General features: G+C 46.8%; 2 protein-coding genes across 4 annotated transcripts in view; both read left to right on the top strand.

Moving 5' to 3' along the window:
- Positions 1 to 14,510, top strand: part of LOC138724658 (G-protein coupled receptor 35-like) — a 28,482-nt gene extending 13,972 nt beyond the window's left edge. The window contains exons 1-3 of one of the 3 annotated variants that reach the window (XM_069864835.1): positions 7,378 to 9,615; positions 10,766 to 10,900; positions 13,077 to 14,510. In XM_069864835.1, coding sequence (XP_069720936.1) covers positions 10,818 to 10,900; positions 13,077 to 14,046 — 1,053 coding nt within the window. In that variant the 5' untranslated portion in view covers positions 7,378 to 9,615; positions 10,766 to 10,817 and the 3' untranslated portion in view covers positions 14,047 to 14,510. Of the gene's footprint in view, positions 1 to 7,377; positions 9,616 to 10,765; positions 10,901 to 13,076 lie in introns of those variants that run through there. The other 2 variants (XM_069864836.1, XM_069864837.1) reach the window with 2 other exon arrangements.
- The window catches only part of LOC138724660 (G-protein coupled receptor 35-like), an 88,317-nt gene extending 68,010 nt beyond the window's left edge, over positions 1 to 20,307 (top strand). The window contains exons 2-3 of the mRNA XM_069864840.1: positions 16,023 to 16,196; positions 17,831 to 20,307. Of these exons, the coding sequence (XP_069720941.1) occupies positions 17,843 to 18,790 (948 nt within the window). The 5' untranslated portion in view covers positions 16,023 to 16,196; positions 17,831 to 17,842 and the 3' untranslated portion in view covers positions 18,791 to 20,307. The remainder of the gene's footprint in view (positions 1 to 16,022; positions 16,197 to 17,830) is intronic.
- Positions 20,308 to 22,213: the final 1,906 nt, after the last annotated feature.

Genomic DNA, 22,213 nt, shown 5'->3' with positions numbered 1-22,213 from the left:
CTTGCGGGGCACGGCTGCTCCCTGCTGTCGTGCGCAAAACTTTGCTTCCTTATCTGCAAATGCTTGAACCCTTCACCGCTGAGTTTCTGAAGCACGTGCTGAAAAACCTTTGAGCTAGCTAAAAAAAGTTCACAGCTGCTTTGTTTTCAACTAGGAAAAACCTTCGTGTGTTCCCCAAGTAAGTGACTACTGTTGGCCACATGCCTGCTGCACACGAACGCAGCGGCAGAGCACAAGGTGTGTCCCCTCCGGCTCTCTAGGGAAGCCAAAGGCAGTCACTGTGCCCTTCTTCAAAACAAATCCTACAGGATCACTGTACTCAGGGTTGGAAGTGTTGCCCCTCGCTTCAGAGCCACCATGTGCCCTGTTGCCCTTGTCATACAAGTATTTTGTGTTTACATAGATGTCTGATCTTCCAGTGCCCCGAGTTATTGCTGCTAATGGAAGTGTTCCTCCAGCGCTGGGGAGCAGCACTTACTGCAAGGAACCTGTGGCAGAGACAAATCGAGTATGAGCAGCTCTAGCGATGAACAAAGTATGAGCAGTGTTAACGCACAGAGCTACTGCTACCGTTCAAGTGGGAAAATATAAAAGCACCCCACAGCTGCATTTTGACAGGGATTGAAGTCAAATGAAGCAAAGAAAAACAATTCCTTGCTTATTTTGTGTATAGGTGGATTTTCTTTTTCCTAAAGGCAAGTTTCTCTGGTTTGAGTGATTTCTCTTATCTGCCTCTTGAAGTGTTTCAGTTCTCAATCTTTAGTGCTTCCTGCCTTTGGGCACATCCCCAGGTCAGTCTGAATTTGTTCTGAGTAAGTATTGCAGCAGCTTTAATAGTTGTCTGGATAAATGCTTGAGGACCCTTCCCCCTTCTTGCCAGTGCTAGGGAGTTGGCAAATACTGCTGTTGTCCTCCAGTTTCCTCTCCCAAGCTGTATAAAACTATTACCCCAGCATTGTGAACTGCTGGATTAATTAATGACATTAATACATAACAAATCAAAGGCCTTACTGTGTTTTTTCCCTTTCCATAACACCTGAGGGACTAAGAGGGCAGAAGTCTGATGGAAGGCATGCCTAGAGCCCAGCTTTTCCTGCCTTGCTTGTGATTAACCCTGGTGTGCTGAGGGCTTAGAGGGCCCTGCAGTGGCTGGTGAGGGTGGTACAAGCCTGCATATGCTTTAAGAGGCCACAAAAGATTATTTCCATTGCATGGTCCCCAAAATGCCTTTGGTCCACGTAGCCAGCATGTCTGGGAGGTATTGGAGGGAGGAAATCTCGCCTGGGGCTCTGCTGTGCCCTCTCACCCTCCCCATACCAGGGGGCCAGTGTGTGCATTGGTGTGGGTGCTCGTGGCTTTGGGCATCAATGTCCCCATGGGCTGCTGGAGCTGGGTACCTGTCCTCTGGCTCGCATGCTAGTGCTAGCTGGAGAACAGGAGATGAGGATGCAGCCCTGACCTCTGACGAGCTATGCCATTTCTCCTTTTCTGTGTTCAAGGGAGGATGCTCTGGTGGGTTGGGACAAGAAGGGGAACTGAATGTCTGGGAGCTGGTCAGATTTGGAGTCTGAGGTGAAACAGCTGCTAAACCTCCCTTAAACCTCAGGAGCTTTGCATCACTGTGCTCATAGTGATGTAATTCAACCCAGGACAGGAGTGTGTGTGGAATAACAGAAACTAGAATGTGAAAATACAAATGGTAAGTGAAAGGATGTAATTTTTCATGCCTGGCTGAAACTAAACACCCTTATCTCCCACTGCAATTTTATTCCTGTGAGTGGTGCATATAACCTCAGTTACGGGAAGCTATTTACAACAGGAGCTGAAGGCATGATAAAAGGCTTACAGAGTATTGCCTGTAATTTGGGGCCATCTAAAAGCAGAAATATCTGCTGTTCAATTCCTTAAATATTTAGCTTTCCTGTGAAGCTTATTTTATTCAGTCTTCTTTCCCTTCCTCTTACACACACCAGGGCGTTTGCTGCTTCTGTATCTTGCTGCTGTGGGGGAAGCTGAAGATCAGCGTAACCAGCTGGGAGCAGCCCAGGGCTTACTGTCCCTGCAGAACTGCTGCTTCCCAGCTTCCCCTTGCTCTCTGTCTTTCCCAACGAGTTCCATAGTGCCAAGCCCTCCACGCTCGGCTGTGCCCAGGTGTGTCCAGCAGCAATGTCCAGCTTTGATTTTGCCTCTTCATGGAAGCCCCCAGTTTGGGGAAGGACAACCCAGATCTAGACAGAGAAGTGTGTCTGGGGACCTAAATAAGAGACTGTTGTGACTATTACAAAAACAAAACCTGGGCAGGTCAAGATGTCATTTGGCTAACACCAAGTGAAACAGGGCCCCGAACGGGTGTAAGATGGCACTCGAGTTGTAAGAAGGTGTGTGTTTATCTGGCAGCTCATATCAGGAGCATCTAGAAAATACACTGTGGTCAGATCTTTGCACAAAGGAGCTATGGGGAAATTTGCTGTTTTTCTGAGTAGGAAGCTGTGGTGAAAGGCTGTCGCGTAGATGAAATGTAATGGAGCAATACAGAAAAAGCCCAGCCACTAAATATACTTCATAGTTAAATGGGATCCAGAACATCTTTAGGGGCTTCTTGGTTTTCCCTTCCTCATGCACTCCCTGACCCCCACAGCTCGCCATTCTATGCAGCCCCGTGCTTGCTCAGTGCTGATGAGGGCTGGGAAGGAAAGCGGCCACCACCACCAGACAGTGTCTTTTTGGCTGGATTTCCTGGCCAAGTTTTATTTCTTTTTCCTAGACAACACAGAGGTCTCAAATGGGAGGCCCCGGGCGGACGTATGTGTGTTGGTGAAACTGTTGCACTGTCAGGGCTTGAGTCGAAAGGCTGTCTGTTGCACAAGGTCAGGGATTTTAAGTGTTATGCTATGTTGACTTCTCACTGGTAATGAGTAGTTGGATGACAGAGTACATGACCAATTCAGTAAGAGTGAAAATCAGTGGTGCTCTGTGAGTGCATTGCTTTCAGCTCCACTCTCTCACGTGTTTTAAACATGAGATGCTGAAAACCAAGATGTTCAAGGTCAAAATTTAATTCCAGTGGCAGAGTTCGGAAACAAGCCTCCCAACCCACATTCTCCTTGCTTTGAGTACAAGTAAGGAGGAAATATGCCTGTCTTGCAGACCCTGTGCTCATTGGTCAAGTGCATGTTCTTTGCTCTTCTGTTTCATTCTCCAAGTGTAATGTGCCAGCACAGCTTCAGAAAAAGGAAAGGCTGATGTTTATAGGTACACTTTTCTGCTTCCCTGTCATGAAAATCAAAGCAAACATGAACAACTAAATCGTTTAGTCTAAAAGGCTAGTCCTGTAAATGTTACCAATCAATACAATCACTGATGTATTACATATTTTATAAATGCACTAACAGATTTATAGCTGACACCACCCAGCAGGCTTTTGGTAGCATCATTAGCATTAAATCCTGTTATTCTAATTGCACAATTTAATTACATTGAATACTTCATAGCATACACAGGAAGGAAAAGCCCATTTGTCATCATTATTTTCTGTGCCTTCTGGCCTCAGTGCATTGGAGCTGTGTAATGTTATTGACGAATCTGGGGTAAGTCTGGTAGGAAACCAATATTTAGCTACTTAATCCTTGACAAGACATTGATCTTCACTGGAGCTGGGACAGGTGCTTACAGTGCTCGTGTGGTGTGACGTTCACACAGGAAAGATAAACCTCATGCCCAAGTCCTTCAACACAGTCCTGCCATATCCACCTTCTGCTGCCATCTCCCTTGGTTAGCAAGGCACAGCTTAATGCCTCGAGGCACAGTTTGGAAACCAGTGGTGCATTTGAGCCCAGGCAGACTTCATGTGTTGGGTTCTGTAGTGACACTGATAGCATGTCTGATACGGGTCACCTGTGGCATCTTGGGGAGCAGGCAGAGATCACCACCCAGCAACTCCTCCGTGCCAGCTTGCCTGGTAGCTGGGCTGCCTCTGGCTGCTGGTGCTTTGGGGATCCTCCACCAAATGCTCTTTGCTGGGCTTACACCTCCTATTCAGTGCAGCCTGTTAAGGACACCAGCCTAAGTGCTGCTGAGCAGCAGTGGCCAGCCCCAGCATATTGGCTCCACGCACAGACAGTGCCCTGTGCGATGCTGCCGCGTGGCCGGTTTTATTGGCCATCACTGCTGTATCACTAACAGGGCTGCTACACTTTATTATGCTTTGTTGAGTGGTTCTGTGATTTTTTTTTTTTGCTCATCCACTACCTTCCTGTGCATGGCTCACCCCTCCAGCAGAACCATGGGTGGTTTTCTGGTATCCTGTAATGAAGAAGAGATTAAAATAGAACCCTTGGCATTTGTAATTTCTGCTTAACTTCCTTCTCTAGGGCTGGTTAGCTCATAGCCCTTCTGAAAATACTGAATCAAAGGGTGAATGAGCTATTCCTAACATTTACATCTATTAAACTTCTTATTAAGCTGTATTTCTAAATTTGTTTTGCATTTCAGGAAATTGATCAGATGCAACAGCAGCTTTTTGGTACAGAGGCATCATCTTTCATGAATGGTGTGAGATGGATTTGGATCTAAATTGTCACCTCTCCTTTGCTGAGGCTTTTCTGGTTCTTAAATAATGGGATAATTTTCTTTCTGGAAAAGGTATGTTTATGGAAAAAATCCCTTCTTTCCCCTCTCTCCCCAGTACCTCTGTGAGCCTTACAACTGCTTCCCTATCTCTGGCCTCCTGCAACAAAAGGTTTGCAGTTCAGTAATGGTCATTTGTCCACAAAGGCAGGATCACTTGAGGACGTAGGACCCTGAGTTATAACTGAAAATGAGAAGAGGACCTTGTATCATTAGCTTTTGACTGTTTTTCTGTGCTGTTTCTATCTTTTCCATTTTGCATGCCTGTGTGTGCACAGTGCACTGTTAGCTCCAGGGTAGCGCATGGTCTGGAGCCACCAGGCACCTCAGCATCTGAAAAGGCTACTGGAACTGGAGAGGAAGCAGCAGCACAGACCCATGAGCTGCTACAGAGAGGAGGGCAGGATGCAGTGGCAAGGGTAAGGTGAGGCTTTATAGTATCTCCTGTAGAAAATGCCAGCACACCGGGCAGTAGAGCTACTTCTGTAGGGGAAACCTCTCAACTAAACTTCATTTTCTCATCCACACCTATAAAAAAAACAAGATATGATGTAATTTTGAAGACAAGTGGAAAAATAAGCATGAGAGATGATGGGCAGTGCATCCAGAGGTCAGTGAGGTTTAAGGACATCTTTATTTCAGGAAATCAGTGTGTCTACAATACATTTCAGCCTAGTGTATGCCAGTAACGCTTAGAAGACCAGGAACAAAAAAGTCCCACAGGCAAAGTCCAAAAATATAAGCAAAAGCCTCTAACAAACACTCAAATGTGCTACATCTCAGGAGTGATTGCTCCTCCTGGTCTGATAGTGCCTCTGTTCAAATGCAGAAATGGGGGATTAACTACAGGCAAACTACAGACCAGCTGGTGGAAACGAGGATAAACTGAGCTGTTCTGGGAGCCGGACAAGGTCAGGTGGGCATGCGTTGCAACTACCAGACCTACCCCCGCTCTCCTCTGTTTCTTCCTATTAGCAAGACCCAGTTTGTTTGGTTTTCCTTTTTTTTTTTTTTTAGTGTGTCTTGTGGTTGAGAGAAAGAGATTAAAAATCTGCCAGAGCTTTTGAAACATCAGATGTTTCTGCCCAAATGCCTGGCATTCAGAAACAAAATGTTATTTCATAAGAGCAAAAGTAGGGTTTTCAGCTCAAGAAATCAATTATTTGAGTATAGAGTATCAACATTAACAAGGCTGAATACACTGTTTTGCAGCCTGAAAAGCACTAAGGATCCATTCCAGAACGTATTCAGGTCATACAAATAATTCAGAACAGAGGCACCTGTATGATGTATTTCTACAGCGTTGTATAAGTGGGAAATAGGTGCAGCCTTCACTTGAATAAAGCATGGCTTGGTTTACAAGCAATGATATCATTGTATCATCTTTGTTTTCCTTCTTGGACGTGTGAATGTAAATTGTAAATAAAGTAAGCTTTGAATTTGGGTTGTTAATAAAGGTGAAGACCCAAAGGTTCCCCACCCAAAGGATCAAACAGCAAAGTGACTTTTTAGATTGATCATGTAGGAAAGAGATGTTCATGGTTGAGAGGTGGGAAGGAAAAACAAACCACCCACGTTTAAGAGTACTTTTGCCTTGCTGCTGTGGAAAAGGTGGTACCCTCAAAAGTCACCCAGGCTATCTCGTGAAGGTTTGCAGCATCCTGTGTAGGCGTTGCCCCTGTTTCACACCACAACCCAAACCATATTGGATAGTCCTGCTTAGTGTACTGTATTTTATCAAAACACAAGCAGATGTAATCTGTATTAGTTTAGCATTCTCCAGCACTGAGATTCAGCAGAAGACTGGTGAAAAAGGTCAGGAAAATATACAGGACCCCAGGAAGACCCAGCAGGTACAGCCTTCTCCTGTCCTCCTTGGAGGAATGAATTCCTGTGTCCAGGCTAGGCACCCTGTCTGCAGGCTGGTGTCACTGGCACAGACCTACCTTCTCCCAGTGCTGCTTAGTTGCCACCATCCAAGAGGTCGTCTTCTGCCATATTTTTGTGTCCCTTGGCCAGTTCCAGCCTTTGTGCAAGGCAGATCACATCAGTCCTGACTATATGGCCTGCCTGTCTCCTGCCCCTGTCCTCAAACCCATGTCTTCTCCCCTAATCACCTCACCTTCCTGGCCTACGTCCCTCTTTGGGAGGAGGGTCTTTCCTAGGCCACCACCTCCAAATTAGGGGCTTCTCACCTGCACCTCCAACACTCTGCCATGAAACACACCTCCTTCCCTCTCCCCTCCTCCATGGGATGAGTTCAATGTCCTTTTAGCACTGGCACTGGCAGGCACTGGCACTGGCAGGCACAAGCACCTTAATGGACACCACAGAACTGTAGCTGCACCAAGACCATCACAGGCACCATCTCTAGAGAGTAACAGAATTGTTTAAGGTGGAAAAGACTTTTAAGATCATCAGGTCCAAACCTTAACCTAACACTGCCAAGTCCACCACTAAAACACGTCCCTAAGCACCACATTTCTACACTTTTTAAATACCTCCAGGGACAGAGACTCCACCACTTCCTTGGACAGCCTGTTCCAATGCTTGACAACTCTTTCTGTGAAATGATATTTCCTAATATCTAGTTCAAATCTCCACTGATGCAACTTGAGGCCATTTCCTCTTGTCCTGTCACTTTTTACTTGCAAGAAGAAACCAACACCCACCTCACTATAGCCTCCTTTCATATAGCTCTAGAGCTATATGAAATATATGAAATATATATATAACTGTAGGTGGGGTTGCCCCTAAGCCTCCTTTTCTCCAGACTAAACAGTCCTAGTTGCCTCAGCTGCTCCTCATAACCCTGTTTACCAAAGGATGTACTCTGCAATCCCAAACCATACGTGCTGCCACACAGCAGAGGACGGGTAGGGTCTGTTCCCTGGGTGACTGCAGTCACTGTACTCCCAGTCCATGAGGGAGACAGAGCTCTTGTACAGGAGGCAGTGCCTGTGAGCCCAGCCATGGATGGATTCCACCACATTTACTTCAGATGATCCTTGGGGCTCACTACTCAAACAGGTGACTTCATGACACTCTGTTGTTTCCATTTGAGGGGGCCACCAAATCATCTGTCTCCATCTATAGGAGCCAGTCAGGGCTTTCTACCTCACTTAGTGGAGGCTGGGCAGTCTGTCCTGCTGGCAGCAAGGCTAGCAAGAGGTGCCGGATCCTTCACATCTTGATTTTGGACTTCAGCACCTACCACATCTCTGAGAGACAGAGATGGAAAGATGCATACTGAGCCATCTTGTCTCCTACCTGTCCTCCTAACACCTGCTTGTGAATGACTAAGCTTGGATGGACCCAGGACATGGCCCTGGCCAACCTGCTTTGAGCAAAGGGTTGGATTAAACCTCCAGAGGTCCCTTCCAAACTTACCCACTTTGAAAAAAGCCATCATCCTGGGCTCCCAGTCAAAAATATCTCACAGCATCAGCCTCCATTTGGGAAATGCATCTGCAGCTCCCACAGCATTTTCTTTGTGGTCTCCTCACACGTCTTTCCTGGCCTTAAACACTGGCAGGGACCCTCCAGTCCCTATTTCACTGCAATATTCCATATCAGTGCACTTCCCTGCCCTCTTCCACCACAACACCCTGCAAATGCCAGATGGTATCTGAGAATCTAATCAGCATGTGGTTCAGAGACATTTTATGTGGCTCCTGCCTTATGTGCTGATGGTTTGTCCTCCATGACACACGAGTGTGGGGGGCTTTGGGTGCCTGGTTGCCTCTTGAAGGCTGTGATTGGCACACACATCTCTGTGGTTATAGAGTGGCTAGTGAGTAAGCCTTGTGGTGGAGCAGAGTGAGTGGGTCTTATCTCCAGGATGTGCTGTTGTGTCCTCTCCCTTACATAGCCCTGAAGGACAGCTGTGCCAAAGCACCTCCTCTGACTGGTGCCACCTGGTGCCTCCTGAGCCAGGGATACCTGGGCTATATCACCATCCTGCCATCCTTTTGCTCACCTTGTCTGTGCCTGTATGTGCTCACCCTGAGCTCAAGCCAGCAGGCTTCCATTCTCTCACAGCTTGTGTGTTTTAATAGCCAGCGGTCTCTCCTTTGTGTTATTTTATGAGCATCCAACCACTGTTAGCATCACTGCAATGAAGAAGTGTTACAGCTGGTCAGGTACTACAGGTAAGTGGGAAGTGAGACAATTCCCCACTAGCTATACTGCATGCTGATTATTGACATCAATTTGGTAGACCATCACTGAGCCCTTTGGGTCTTACAGCCCTCTCTTTCCCTTCCACTTCTGTCAGTGTAGGGTCTGACAAGTGAGTCTCTTTATCACTCACGTGAGATGCCAAGGCATTGGTTCGTTTGCCACCCTGAGGCTCTCGGGTGCTTTGGGTGTACCTGTGCTCAGACAAAAGCACAGCCTGCAGCCCTGCCACTGGCACCATTGTGCCCATCTCCTGCTCCCTCCCTGCTCCAAGCACCACGTCCATCCCAAAAGGGATTTTGGGTGCAGCAGTATCCATGTTGGGGAGATTTTCTGCAGCCTAGAGAGAGTCTATACTGCATTCCTAGCTGCTTGATGTGCCCACTTCCCTGCCCAGAGCTGTGCAAGCATGACTCCACTCAGCATTCAGCTGGAAGGCCTCGCATCTCCGGCTGCACAGGGTGATCTAACACCAGGCAGCTCATCTTCCTGGCCTTGCTTAGCTTAGGTTTCAGTACATCTTTTCACAGTCATAGTTGCTGAGTAACACTGCTAGCCCCATTTGGTCAGCAGACTGACGTTCAAGACCAAACTGACATGAAATCTCCTATGTATGAGGGGGAGGTGCCATAGAAACCCTCGAATGACAATAAACTGCTGGTGCTGGTCACCTGCCCTGCACATGCAGCCAGTGCCAGTCCTCCAGCACCACTGGCTGGCCCTACTCCTCCTGGCTGGGTTGCACGGCTCTGCAGCCCCGCTCTGCCCTGCCTCCAGTGGGACCTGCAGCTGATCTTCTTAAACCTACAGGTAACATCACTTTGTTTCAGTCTCTCTTGCTCTCTGTGAACTGCTGCTTAGGGTCTGCTGTGGCTGGGGAGGGAGACAGAGGAGGCTTATTTGCCTGGCTCCTGCACGGCAGTGCAGTTCCTGCACTGAAGAGATCCATGCGGCATGTTCTGATCTCCGAGCCTTTCAGTTTTGTTCTTACTCCAAGATATTCTCTGTGTACTTTGCCTTAACAGCATGTTAGTTCCTAATGGAAGCTAGGAACTGGCAGCTAAATTCATCCCAACATGGGAAATTATTCCAATTTTTTTTTTTTTTGTCTGAGTGAATGCTGCATCCCCTTCCAGGGTCTTTCAAAGCAATGTTGTGGTTGAGGGGATTGCATTAATGTTTTTCAAGGGATGCAGTTATAGATAAGTCTAAAAGATCACAAGTGTCAAAAAAAGAAAATAAAGAAGTGCTGTGCTTTAGATCACTGTGTTTGAGAGCTGTGAACAGAACAGCAAGGTCAGAGCAGGCAGTTTCCAGCTTTCTTTGTGCTGTTGGGAAACAGAGAGGAAAAAATCCCTTTATTTAAGGGCTCTTCTGTTACGGAGGCAGTTTATCTGTTCTCTCTTTCTGGCCATGCTTCCCTCCCAGGTCAGCTTGCTGCCCAGAGCCTGGCCAGCAGCACCCATGTTCAGATTAACATCCCCATGGAGCACTGCCCTCTCTAAGTCTGTTCTCATATTGTGCATCATTTTTATTAAATCTTTGCTGACAGCTACCCACTCAATATATAGGAAAGTTGCTGATAATCAGGGCAGTTGCCACCTAGCAGGTTTGAAGTCAGCCGATGCAGAAGATGCTGTGCTGCACCCTATCCTTCCCATTCCAACTTCCTTCTTCCACTCTCTTTGCTCAGTTCCAGGTCCCTTCCCTCACCCACCCCAGACGCCTACCTCATCTCTTGCTCTGCCATTAGCCCTGTTTTACCCACGATATTCACTCTTTGCTCCTCCAGGACCTGCTCATTTCTGAGCTCCTCTCAGAAGGAAGAAGGAGGATTTTACATGCAAGGTTCCCTCTCCAGAGCAGCATCCGTCTGGGAAAAACACTGGATGTTTACCACCACAGTGCTACTGTGACACCCACTGGGCCTTCAACCTCTGCCTTGCTTGTCTTCTTCTAGGCTCTCTGTTAAGGTCTGGAAGAAGTCTGTTGTGCTTGATCTGCTGGAGGACATGAGCCCAGCCCTGCGCTTCCTCACTAGCTTCCACGTTGGGACTACTGCTGCTGACCGCCTCTCCCTGGTCTCTGCTGGGAGGTGAGTAGAACACACTCCACAGAATTGGTGACCATGTCTGCTGAGCCTCAGCCTGTTCCTGGTCCTCCAGCTACAGCAAGATGCTGTCTAGTCATCTCCATTCATTTCTTAAAGCTGTAAGTTGCTGATTAGCACCTCTGATGCTGCAATCATCTCATCTACCCAATCTTAAGCACTTCCAGCAGTCACAGGATATGCTAACTTATCAAACTGCATCTCTTTAATGATGTTTCGTACTCAGCTATCCTATATCTATGTGATGTGGGTTGGTTTAAAACCCTCTGCTCATTTCCTCCCTTCTCCCCTGAGTCTCTAGGCTGCCTCGTGGCCTGGAGCCCTTGCGTATCCTGAACTTGAGCATGGCAGGGCAGATGCTGGGATCTGTGCTTGGGCTACATCCCCGGGTCCCAAGGCGGTTTCAGCCCTTTCACACTGCAGAGCACGCCAGCATGGTTTGCCTGTACTTTGTGCTGCACTGCAGCACAGAGGCCCCTGCTGGTTTTGCAGACCAGGGCCAGCAAAAAGCAACCTGGGCATCAGCTGTGCCAGCAAAGATGTCTGTGCCATGCAGTTAGTGAGCACAATGATATGGCAGCTTCGGCCCTTGCTGTAAGGTGTTTCCCTGCTGCTATAACTGCAGTTCAGAGAGGTTTTCCCCAGGTGACAGATGCCAGCTTCCTCCCATGGCAGGCAGCAGGTGGCAAGCTGCTGGGAAACCTGGACCTGAGCACACAAGAACTGTGAGAGCTCTGTGCAGAAGCCACAATGGTGTCTATTAGCACCTAAGACACTTGCATATCTCCCCCGCAATTGAGTTATTTGTATGTTTATCACCTAATCCAGAAATGAAGTTGGATATTGCAGGCAGTGCCCTCACCAGCTGACCACAAGGGCTGCATTGCTTGCAGAGAAAAATAACTGCTTACCTAGATGTATTCAGTCATGGTGTCCCTTGCTACATCTCTGAAAGCTGTAGGATTTCACTAGTTCCCTCACCACTTCACTATCCTGTTAAAGTGGTAAATATCTTGCTTTAAATTAAAAGGTTAAATGCTTTCCAAGGTGTGTTTATATGCAAGCAGAAATGCAGTGACATATACACAGGATCACCAGTTCAGAGAATTGTTCCATGTGCACGTCACACAGAGCCACTTTGCACAGGATAAGGTCTGATGAAAGGTGATTCTTATCAGCCCAGGAACTCATACTCTTCACCTAACTCTTACGAAAGACAGTGTGACAGAGGCTCAGTACGTACTATTTAAACCTCACAGATTTCCCAGGGGAACAGGATACCTGCCTTGAGCAGGAACCATCTAATGCAGTCCTTAATGGCACACTCCTTGTTTTGCACCAGTGTTTCCTCTTTCGTGTGTGTCTTCTTGCTTTACATCTGCAGGCTCATACCCTTTCGTGATATGAATGGGGTTAAATCAGGTTAATCTTTCCACTCCCCCTCAACCTCCCCCGCTCAACCTCCCCCCTCTCCCTTTTCCCCTTCTGAAGAGGGGAAGTGCCTCAGTCACTCCTGTAGGGTTTTCAAGCATGCCTTTGGGATGCAGGAACTCAGGTTCAGGTTGGTTTTCCTCAGCTTGGAGCAGGAACACCAGATTCTCAAAGCAGTCCAAACGCTCAGAAATCTGCCCAGTTAAGAGTCAGAGTACGAGGATGTCTACCAAGTGGTATGTGCTCTGCCCCTGCAGTCCTCCACCACCCTTATCTGTCTACCGAGTCAGCAGAACTGATAGAAAAGCTTTTGCTCATGGGTTGTGCTGGGTTTTAGCTTTGACTGCTGTGATCCCCGTCTAGCTCAGAACCAAACTAAGGGTGATTTGACCTCATTTGCACAAGAATTAGCATTCACATTTTCACAGGATGCCCCCTGCTACCAATGGGAGCTCTTCTAACTGCCTCTCTCACTCAAGAAGACCCTGTTTAATAAAGGCTGTCTGCCATGTCCTATTGGAAGTCTACCTTGAGCTATTTGCTTTGTGACAGAGAAAATACAAAAAAAGCTTGACAAAGGATGCATCCCAGTTACAGGCTGACTGAGAAGACCATCTTCGTAGACTCAAATTTACATTCACAACAAAGTTAATATTTCCTTAAATACCCTTTTTTATAGGAGCTATTGAGAGGTAGGAAGAAAATCTTACCATACCTTTTCCCATTTCAGGTCTCAGAACATCACGCAACATCTACACATCAGGACAATGAATGCATCCAGCAACTGCAGTGTCACAGATCTAGAACTCTATCACCATGTTCGTCTCATTGAATTTGCTCTGTATATCCTTATTTTCTTTTCTGGAGCACTATTTAATGCCCTCGCCCTCTGGGTGTTCTTCTGCAAGATAAAGAATTGGACAGAAACCAGGGTGTATGTAATCAATTTAGTCCTTGCAGACTGCTTCGTCATCTGTACCTTGCCTTTCATGGCTTATTTAATCTGGAATAAGTCAACTCGAGATGAACTCTGCCAGTTTGTAGAGGCAATGTATTTTATCAACATGGTAGTGAGCATCTACATAATTTCATTTATCTCCGTTGATCGATACATTGCCATAAAGCACCCACTGAAAGCCAGGACCTTCAGGTCACCATCAAAGGCTGCCCTTCTCTGTGGGCTTCTGTGGGTCTCTGTGATAACTGGTGCCACCTTACATCATCGGCAGAGACATGCCACTCTCTGCTTTCAGAAGGATACTACTGCACCTGCTACTCTAAGCCTGCTTTCCATTTTCTTCGTTTTCACTGTTCCATTAGCAATCTTGAGTTTTTGCTCCACAGAAGTCATCAGGAACCTTAAGAGACATCTGAACACAAATTCACCAGAGAATAAATTAATCCAGAAAGCTGTTTACATTATTTATGCAAATCTGATTGTATTTCTAGTATGTTTTCTGCCAGCCTACCTTGGATTGCTTGCCAGGTTCATAATGGAGAGGGTCGGAGCTACCTGTTTCCTGATTCAGGTTATGAGGAACTTCTCCTCTGTGACAAGGTGTGTTGCCACGTCCAACTGTTGCCTGGATAGCATCTGCTACTATTTTGTGAGCAAGGAGTTCCATGAAGCCCTTCTACTGCCCAAATCCAGCACTGAAAAAACAGACCAAATCCACTCCATGCAGACGCACACTTGTTAAAGGAAGAGGAAAAACACACACACACACACGAAAAAACACCAAACCCCCCAAAATTCATGACTCTACAACATCAAGAGTAGATACATCTTCAGTCTTAGTGGGATGAATTTTGCTCTTTCTCTTGAGGGAGATCTTTGTTGGGTTTAGCATTACTAAGTTAATTGTGATTTACACTCCGTGCTTCTATCAAACAAATAAGTTGTATCACAGAGATCTGTAAAAGTGTACATGTAATTGCTAGTTGTTAACATGTCTTCATTGCAATGACCAGCACCTACTTGTTACTTTTATGGGAAGACAGGTGACCCATTTATGTCTCCCTGTTTTGGTTCATCTTGCAGCTAAAGTAAATTGATTCTTATTGCCAACATGTACAAAAAATATATGATGTTTCACCTCATTGAGTATTTCAGGTTGTTTACATTATTAAAATAATCCAGTTTATTTGTTATCATATTCTTTTGGCAAGTGGGGTGGGGGTGGAGGGGAGTAGTACCAGCATATTAGTAAGGACATGGGCCCTACAAAACAGCCCAGGCTCTGTTGCTGCCCTTCCTCTTCAAGTCAATGGGTGAGACTGATGTGAAAGAACATTTTTAAGATGAAAGCAAGACTTGTCCAGTGCTATAAATGCACAAAGTCCAGGAGGATTCAGAGACCTCCTGCCCCCTCCCCTCTTGCTTCACTGCTCAGCCCTGACACAGACACACACCCATCCTTCCAGCAGTCATCTCCCAGGGGCTGCTGCTCCACCTGCGGGGAAGCCCTTTGAACTCTTTCTAGACCTTTGACACCTGTACATTGCTATTCCCTGGGTTTACACAGTGGTACCAGGCTGGCCCCCAGGTTTGCCCTCCTGGCTGCAGCGCAGGGTCAGGGTACCGCCCTGCAGCTGGACACAGCTGGGTCCGAGTTTCCACAGCCTGCCCACACTGACACCTCTAACATTTTCAGGGGTGAATTGCATTTGTCCAAGAGTTAGCAGCCTAGAAAAGTCAGGGAATGTGGGGAGTGGGTTGAACCCCCTACATGTTATTCCAGTGCTCCCTGGGACTGGCATCTCTTCTTTCTAAACACTGAAAAATACCCCAAACGGCCTCTGAGCTCAGCTCAGCAATGCTCAGAGCATGCCAGGAGACAGTGTAGAGGAGTCTTCCCTGCCTACTTCTGCATTTTCCCTGTGTCCTGCACCTGCCTTCAAGGAGCTCAGGGCTGCTGCTCAATCTGCTGTTGTCACCTTTGGGACTGCAAGCTCAGGAGACAGGAATTAATGCGAAAAATCCCGAGGGACTCAGAGCTTGTCTCCCACCAGCTCACTCACATGGGACAACAATTGCTGTAGCCAACAGACAGCAAAAGCCATGAAAAGACTATAAAATACAACGGGGGCATGTTCTTAAATATGTTTCTACCAGTCCTGACACCTATGGTGTGCTCACTGCCACACCAGGATCTCTTGTCCATGCCCACTGGGCAGTGACTGCCATTACCAGTGTGGGCTTCCCAGTGATGCTGCGGAGAAGTGTTAGATGCCCGGCTGCTTTGCAGGGGATGAGCAGGCCCATAATGTCTGTCTGCTTTCCTGTGAATACACCGCTGAGAAGCATGCTGGGTCCCCCTCTCCTGGGTTCATTGCCATGGGGTGCACAAATGCCAACGCTCCCCCTTGGACAGGCCAGCAGCACCCACCCTGCTGCCTGCCTGGGGCACGCTCCGCAGCCACAGCAGAGGCTGCACGGCTTGCTCTGCTCCCTGAGGAAAATCCTCGCTGCCAAACAGGCAATTTGCAGCCATTACGGGGCTTATTTCAGAAATTATTTGTTTTGTCAGGAATGAAAATATTAAATTTTAATTGCTGGTTTGTGAGAGGAGTGTGGATTGGATGAAACATTGAGCTGACGTAGAACAACAGAGGGCACCAGAGACTCCACCGTCCCAAAAAGTAGATGATAAACGAAACACTTGAGGAAACAAAGAGCTCATTGCTGAGTCTCAGCACTCCTGAGCTGTTGACAGCAGACTCGCGGGCAGCTGTGCCCTCTGCACCAGCACCCCCGGCCTCAAACGATCTGCTTCCCTGCCAGCACGCCCACATCCACACTGCAGCCGGCTTAAGGACTAAAACTGCCCAACAGCCCCACAAGAAACAGGTAACATCTTTTAATTCTTCCCACGCAGGTGTGGGGTGGTGTGCTCTGCTCAGTACTTCAGGGTGTGCTTTCTCATCTCTTGACTGATCAGGCTGCCTGCCCTCAGTCCTCAGCCGTATAGAGATGCCTTCATTTCCTCCTGCTTTCACAGCTGTTACGCCTCACTGCTTTGCAGCCAAACAGGTCATTCGGGTGGTGGTGGGGGTTTCATCCCTTGCTGCAGTTTCACACCAACGCTTCTTACCGTGTCTCTTCCATGAGCATGGATGCACCTGGCGCCAGGTACACTGTGGCACCGGACACTGGGAATGACCGCCGATCTGTGATCATGTGAGGCGTTCAATGGGGCTGGGATGCCCAGTGGGCTCAGCTGCTCCTTGGGGCAGTGCTATGCATGCAGGGCGGCTTTTTCATTGTGGGATGACTGTGATAGGTCAACACAGAACAGCTGAGGTATAGGTGGTACCACAGTGCAGCCAAGGACCTGTGAGGTCTGCAAGAGAGCCAGGACACCAGCTGTGTGTTAGTTTCTGCAGAAATTCCACCCCAAAATGGCTGTATCCTTGTGGTTCAGTAATTCCATACCAGTTCTGGTGCCAGGACCAGAGCTACTCTTTCTTCTGTGGCCGCCAGAACCACCTCCCAGTCTCAGACACTAAAAACAGTTCACACAATTGGACATTTTCACCATAGTTTAGATGTTGATGCTTAGAATCTGCTGACTGAAAAGGCAATGTATTTATAAGAGATTGTAGGGATTTGGGAGGGCTTTTTTCCTGCCTCAGGGTAAACATTTCCTTGATGAGCTGCAGACTAAGTCTGATTCACCCTCCGCAGAGTCCTTGCTGGTAGCAAATGCCCTGAAAGATTTAACAGAATACCAGGATATAGTCTAAGTTCTTGAATGTGTGTGTTTCTGTTCTAGCAACATTTTGGCTTCCTGTCTTTGAAGGATAAAATCAGGTACTTGTGCTTGCTTTTCCTTCTCTCCTTGGAGATCCGCTGTCTGCTGGGGTTGGAGGTACACTGAGCTAACTCATGCCCAGCTTCCTGCAGTGAGAGGAGGGCCTGCCCATGGCACACATGCACCCACCGCTACCTGCAGCCATAAAGCCACCAGAGCTACCTCACAGGTGGAAAGGCTCAGGTCCTGTGGAGGCTCGCAGGCCTGGCAGGACCTGGAGGAAACCCATGGTGTGGCTTCAACAGCAAAGGGAGGGCAAAGGGAGAAGGCTTTCCAGCTCTGCTTCAGGCTACCCTAAAATTGGTGTTTCTCTGATAACCACAGCAGCAGCAAAGATAAGGGGCCACAAAAATCAGCGTTCTGTTTTGCGTACCTAAACTGTGCAAACCAGGACTGGATGGAGGGTGAGACAGGCTTAACCTTTTAAAAGGTTCAAGAGTGGGTTGCCTCTGTGGTTTTTTTCCTAGCTGGTGGAGAGCGGCAGTGTAACTTTGATGGCTGAGGGATATACGCTGCTGATGAGTCAGTGAGCCCCTCCAAAGGCTGCCTACCTGTGCAGTACAGGGCTGCAAGGACCCACAGAGCCATGTGGGCAGGGACACTGCAGTAGGATCCAGCCCAGGGGACCTCTCCCCAAGCTTGGTCTCATGCCTGCAACCTTTTCTTGCAGAGACAGCCCGACATGGAGAACTGCACTGAAGGTGACGACACACTGCAGAATGGCATCGTGCTGTTTCAACTGATTGTCTATATCCCAGTGCTTGCTTTGGGGATCCCACTGAACATGGTTGCCTTCTGGGTCTTCTGCTGCAAACTCAAGAGCTGGACCGAGATCAGGGTGTACATGATCAACCTTATGGTTGCTGACAGTTTCCTGCTTTTTGCCCTGCCTTTCCTGATATACTTTACCAAGTATGACTATCCTACAGGCAACCTGTGTTCCACCATACGGAACATCTATTGTACAAACATGCCTATGAGCATCTTTATCATCACCCTGATTGCGATTGATCGATACGTTGCAATCAAGTTCCCTCTAAAAGCAAAGATACTTCGATCCCCACGGAAATCAGCTTTTATCTGTGTGTTACTTTGGATAACACTGATAATTTATTCCTACTTGCAACCAAAATTTCAGGAACAAAATGAAAAATACTGTTTTCAGAAACAATCTCTTGAACCTAATTATTCTTTGTTATTCACCATTATCTTTCAGTATTTTATTCCCTTGGGGATTGTGATTTTTTGCTCAGTACAAGTCATCAAATGTCTCAGAAAGAAGATGACCACAAGCCCTTATGAGACAAAGTTAATCCAGAAAGCAGTCCACATTGTTTCAGTGAATTTGTTTGTATTCGTTGTGTGTTTTTCACCTTTCTACATCACACTGCTCATGCGGTTTGCAGTAGATGTTGCTGGAGCTTGTTCTCTGCACTCAAAAGTTAGCGCTTCTATTCATATCTGTGCATGCTTAGCAAATTCTAACTGCTGTTTGGATGCATTTTGCTATTACTTTGCAGCCAAGGAATTTCCGGAATTTCCTTCTCTGTTCCCCACTTGTATAACAATGAGGACCAAGATGAACCAAAGTGAAGAGTCACAGCAACCCACAGATGAAGTCATGTCATAACAAAGGTGTAGTGCACCTGTAGGTGTTAAAAGCCACAATGCTGCTGAAGTTTCGAGGCAGAGGGAATGGGTCCACCTACAGTATTTGCAGTCATTGTAGGTATAGGCACATGTGCAAAAAGTGAAAGTCAACTCCATGGGGTCTGATGTCTACTTGAATTTTGTCCTTCTGTCCTCAGTGACTTGACTCCAGCTTTGACTATTGTCTTGGATAGTTGTACTGCAGCTTCAGGCACTGGTACTACTGACATTTCACTACAAGCAGAGCAAAAGGGCTGTATGTGTATATGACCAACCTAATCCTTGCGCACTGTCAGGCCTTCATTCTTCCTTTTAAAGTCTGCTTTCAAAGACAGGAAAAGATAGAAGAGAGAAATAGTTCCTGGTCTTAAAACCTGTCTACCACTAACGGAGATGTGCTAGTGTGGTCACCCCTGTAGCTGTCAGCAAATATGCTGCAATTACCTGTCCTTGGAGAGTGAGAGGCTATGAGTCCCCATTAGCCCCTTTTCCTTTATGGTGTGCCATCCCTCCTCATGACAAGCATCAGTTATGTCTCCAGGCAAGTGGTGGTCAGCAAGGAAAAAGACTTCTGTGCTCGGAAACACTGCAGAGGGCCTTCAAAACCACCTTTGGCCCTTCTAGGATTTTGCATCTCACTGGTTATAATGAATGCCTGTTCCAAACAGATTACTGGGAAAATTGTTATTGTTTTGAAAAAAAGATGAAGGCTGATTCATATAAACTTGTTATCCTACTGTTAATCCAGAAAGCAAACAACTGATTTTTTTCCAAAGCCATGCATGTCCATATTTTCTCCCTGTTAACATGGGGCTCTTTGTCCAATTTACAACGGGCTCCAATTAGGTTGACTACTCTGAAATACAAACCAGTGAGGCTTTGGGGCGTGTGGCCTTAAATACAGGTCTCTCAGATTGCCCAGAGCAGTGGTGGCTGCCCCATCCCTGGAGGTGGATGAGGCTTTGAGCACCCTGAGCCACTGGGAGGTGGTCAAGGGGTTGGAACTGGATGGGCTTTGAGGTCCCTTCTAACCCAAACCATTCCACACTTTAAACATTCTATGATTCTATAGTTTTAAACGCAGGCTCACAGACAGCACGCTCTTGTTGGACTAACCAGCTGCCCTGGTTTCCTTGTGGTTGTCACCTAAGCACCCCACAGCCACTTGCTCCTCCCTGTCAGTGCCAAAACCAGTACAATACCTGTGTGAAAGAATTTACAGCTGGCATTCCTATACATAACCAACATTACTACAGGTAGAGCTGTATGAAGTGACTGCTTTTCTCTTTTAGAAAACAAACAGTTTTCTCATGTTCTACATTTTATAAAAATAAATGTCTTTTTTTTTCTTGTTGCAAAGTGGAAATCTGTTGACTTCACAACTCCTGTCACCAGTAACCAATATTTTTTTAGTTGAAATGCCAAAAAACCAAGAAAGGAAACATTCTTTTGTAAGTGAAAATAAATCTATATCAGAGTAATATATCTGTAAATAAATATCCATTTACAATATATCAAAGTCCTCTATTGTCAACACTCAGCCTGTACTGGAGATTTTGAGAAGAGACTTTGCTATCATGGTAGAAGATCAGCTATACCACAGGATACTTACAGTGCAAGACAAAGATAAGCAAGGAACTTTCTGATCACCTGCAGACATATGTACTACTTTGGACAAAAATTATCTGGTTTACATGACAAGTTGTAATGATGTTTATGATGGGTTTCCAACACTCTCAGCAAAACCTCACCTCCCTGAACACTCCCAGTAAACAGAACAGATGAGTTATCAGTGCAATTGCCAGCCAGCATACAGCACGGGAACAGCAGTCCATGAGGAAGGTAAGGTGGTTATGAACAAATCTTTCCCATTTCCTAGCAGATGAGTCTGGCCAATGACAGTGGGGAGCAGCAGTCACAGTTCATGAGCAGCTCCAGCAAGCAGGGCTGGACCACTGCATTCTGCTAACATTTCAACAAAATATGATCTCTCCATCTCTTGAAAGAGAAAGATACTAAGAATGGCTTGAACTTTAAATGAAAAAATCGGTGCTGCTGATATGTTTACACAGAGATGTGTGGCCAGCCCCTTCAGTGCCGATGCTGTGGGAGTATGGAGAGGGCTACAGTACAGAGAACCCCATGAGCACACGCAGTAATGCAATTGCTGTGTACTGCTGAGGAACGGAAAAGAGGAAACGATCTCAACAGCTAGGGTTCACCATTGTGCGAGGTTGATGCAGTCAGCCTAACACTGCCTTTTCACAAGCTTTCCATGCTAAAAATAAGACTGACGAATTCTGCTCCCAGCCATGTAGTTCTGTTTTGGTCAAGATCTGCTGTTACAACATCATGTCTTCCCATGAGAAAACCAGGGAAAACAACCCCACAGAGGGCGGAGGCACTGCAGAGCCTGAATGCCACAGGGTAGCACAGTGTCTTCTGTTCCCCGCACACCTGTGGAGTGGTATTGGTACCCTTCTCACCCTGCCAGAGGCCCTGTCCCACTGAGATGTGCCAGCAGCTATAGCCAGCAGGGCACAGTCTCTGGGAGGTGTTGGAGGCTGAGATCTTGCCTGGCAGGCAAAGGAGGGAGAAGCCCATCAAACCTTATCTGCCCTGCCTACCAGCAGTCTGTACCAGAGGCACAGGAAACACTCATGAGAAGGGTTTGCTTTGGCTGGGAAACAGCCTCAAGCAAGATATGAGGCAGAACTTACAAGGGAAGAAAGCATAGTTGTACAGAACCAAATAAAGTCCTGGAGATCAAGAAGAGTAAAGATCAAATGAGGCTTAGCAAATTCTTCCCTTAGATATGAAAAGCTACCTGTATACACAAATTACAAGAAAAGAAGTGAGATCACCCAGTATTGGTGCTGATAAAACCAACAAAGTTGTATGGGTATGTCCTGGAAACCACCTGATTACTTTGTCACAGTTTTCAGTAAGGAAAACCAAGGAGTCCAAGAAGTCCAGAATTTTAAAGGAATTGTCACATGAAAGCTCACACCCACAGTAACACTTTTAAATACTGGGCCAAAATAGGATCGGGGCAGAGATGGTCAAACACAATCCCTTCTCTAGACTGGAGGAAGAAAAGGAAGGGTCTGGTCAGTAACAGCCCTACTATGCTGAAACCTGAAGAAAATGTGCAGCTTCACAACACATCTGAATAACATGAAATGGGATGTAACAAACAGAAAGGCAGAAGTTAAGGGGTTCTTCATCTTACAGGAGTATTTTGCATTACTGAATTCTTTCACTGAGAAAATCACTTTTCTAGACATGGTGTGGGAGACATTGGCATCAATAAAAGGTCCCTTGGAGAACGTTGTGAGTAGTAAGGTGCTTTGCATAGCCCTGGTGCTCAGCAGTGCCAGCAAGGACAAGTGAGAGAGCAGCA

Source organism: Phaenicophaeus curvirostris, chromosome 10, assembly GCF_032191515.1.
Source record: "Phaenicophaeus curvirostris isolate KB17595 chromosome 10, BPBGC_Pcur_1.0, whole genome shotgun sequence".
Lineage (NCBI taxonomy): Eukaryota > Metazoa > Chordata > Aves > Cuculiformes > Cuculidae > Phaenicophaeus > Phaenicophaeus curvirostris.
Note: the sequence above shows the minus strand (reverse complement) of the source record. Positions and strands in the feature narration are given on the sequence as shown.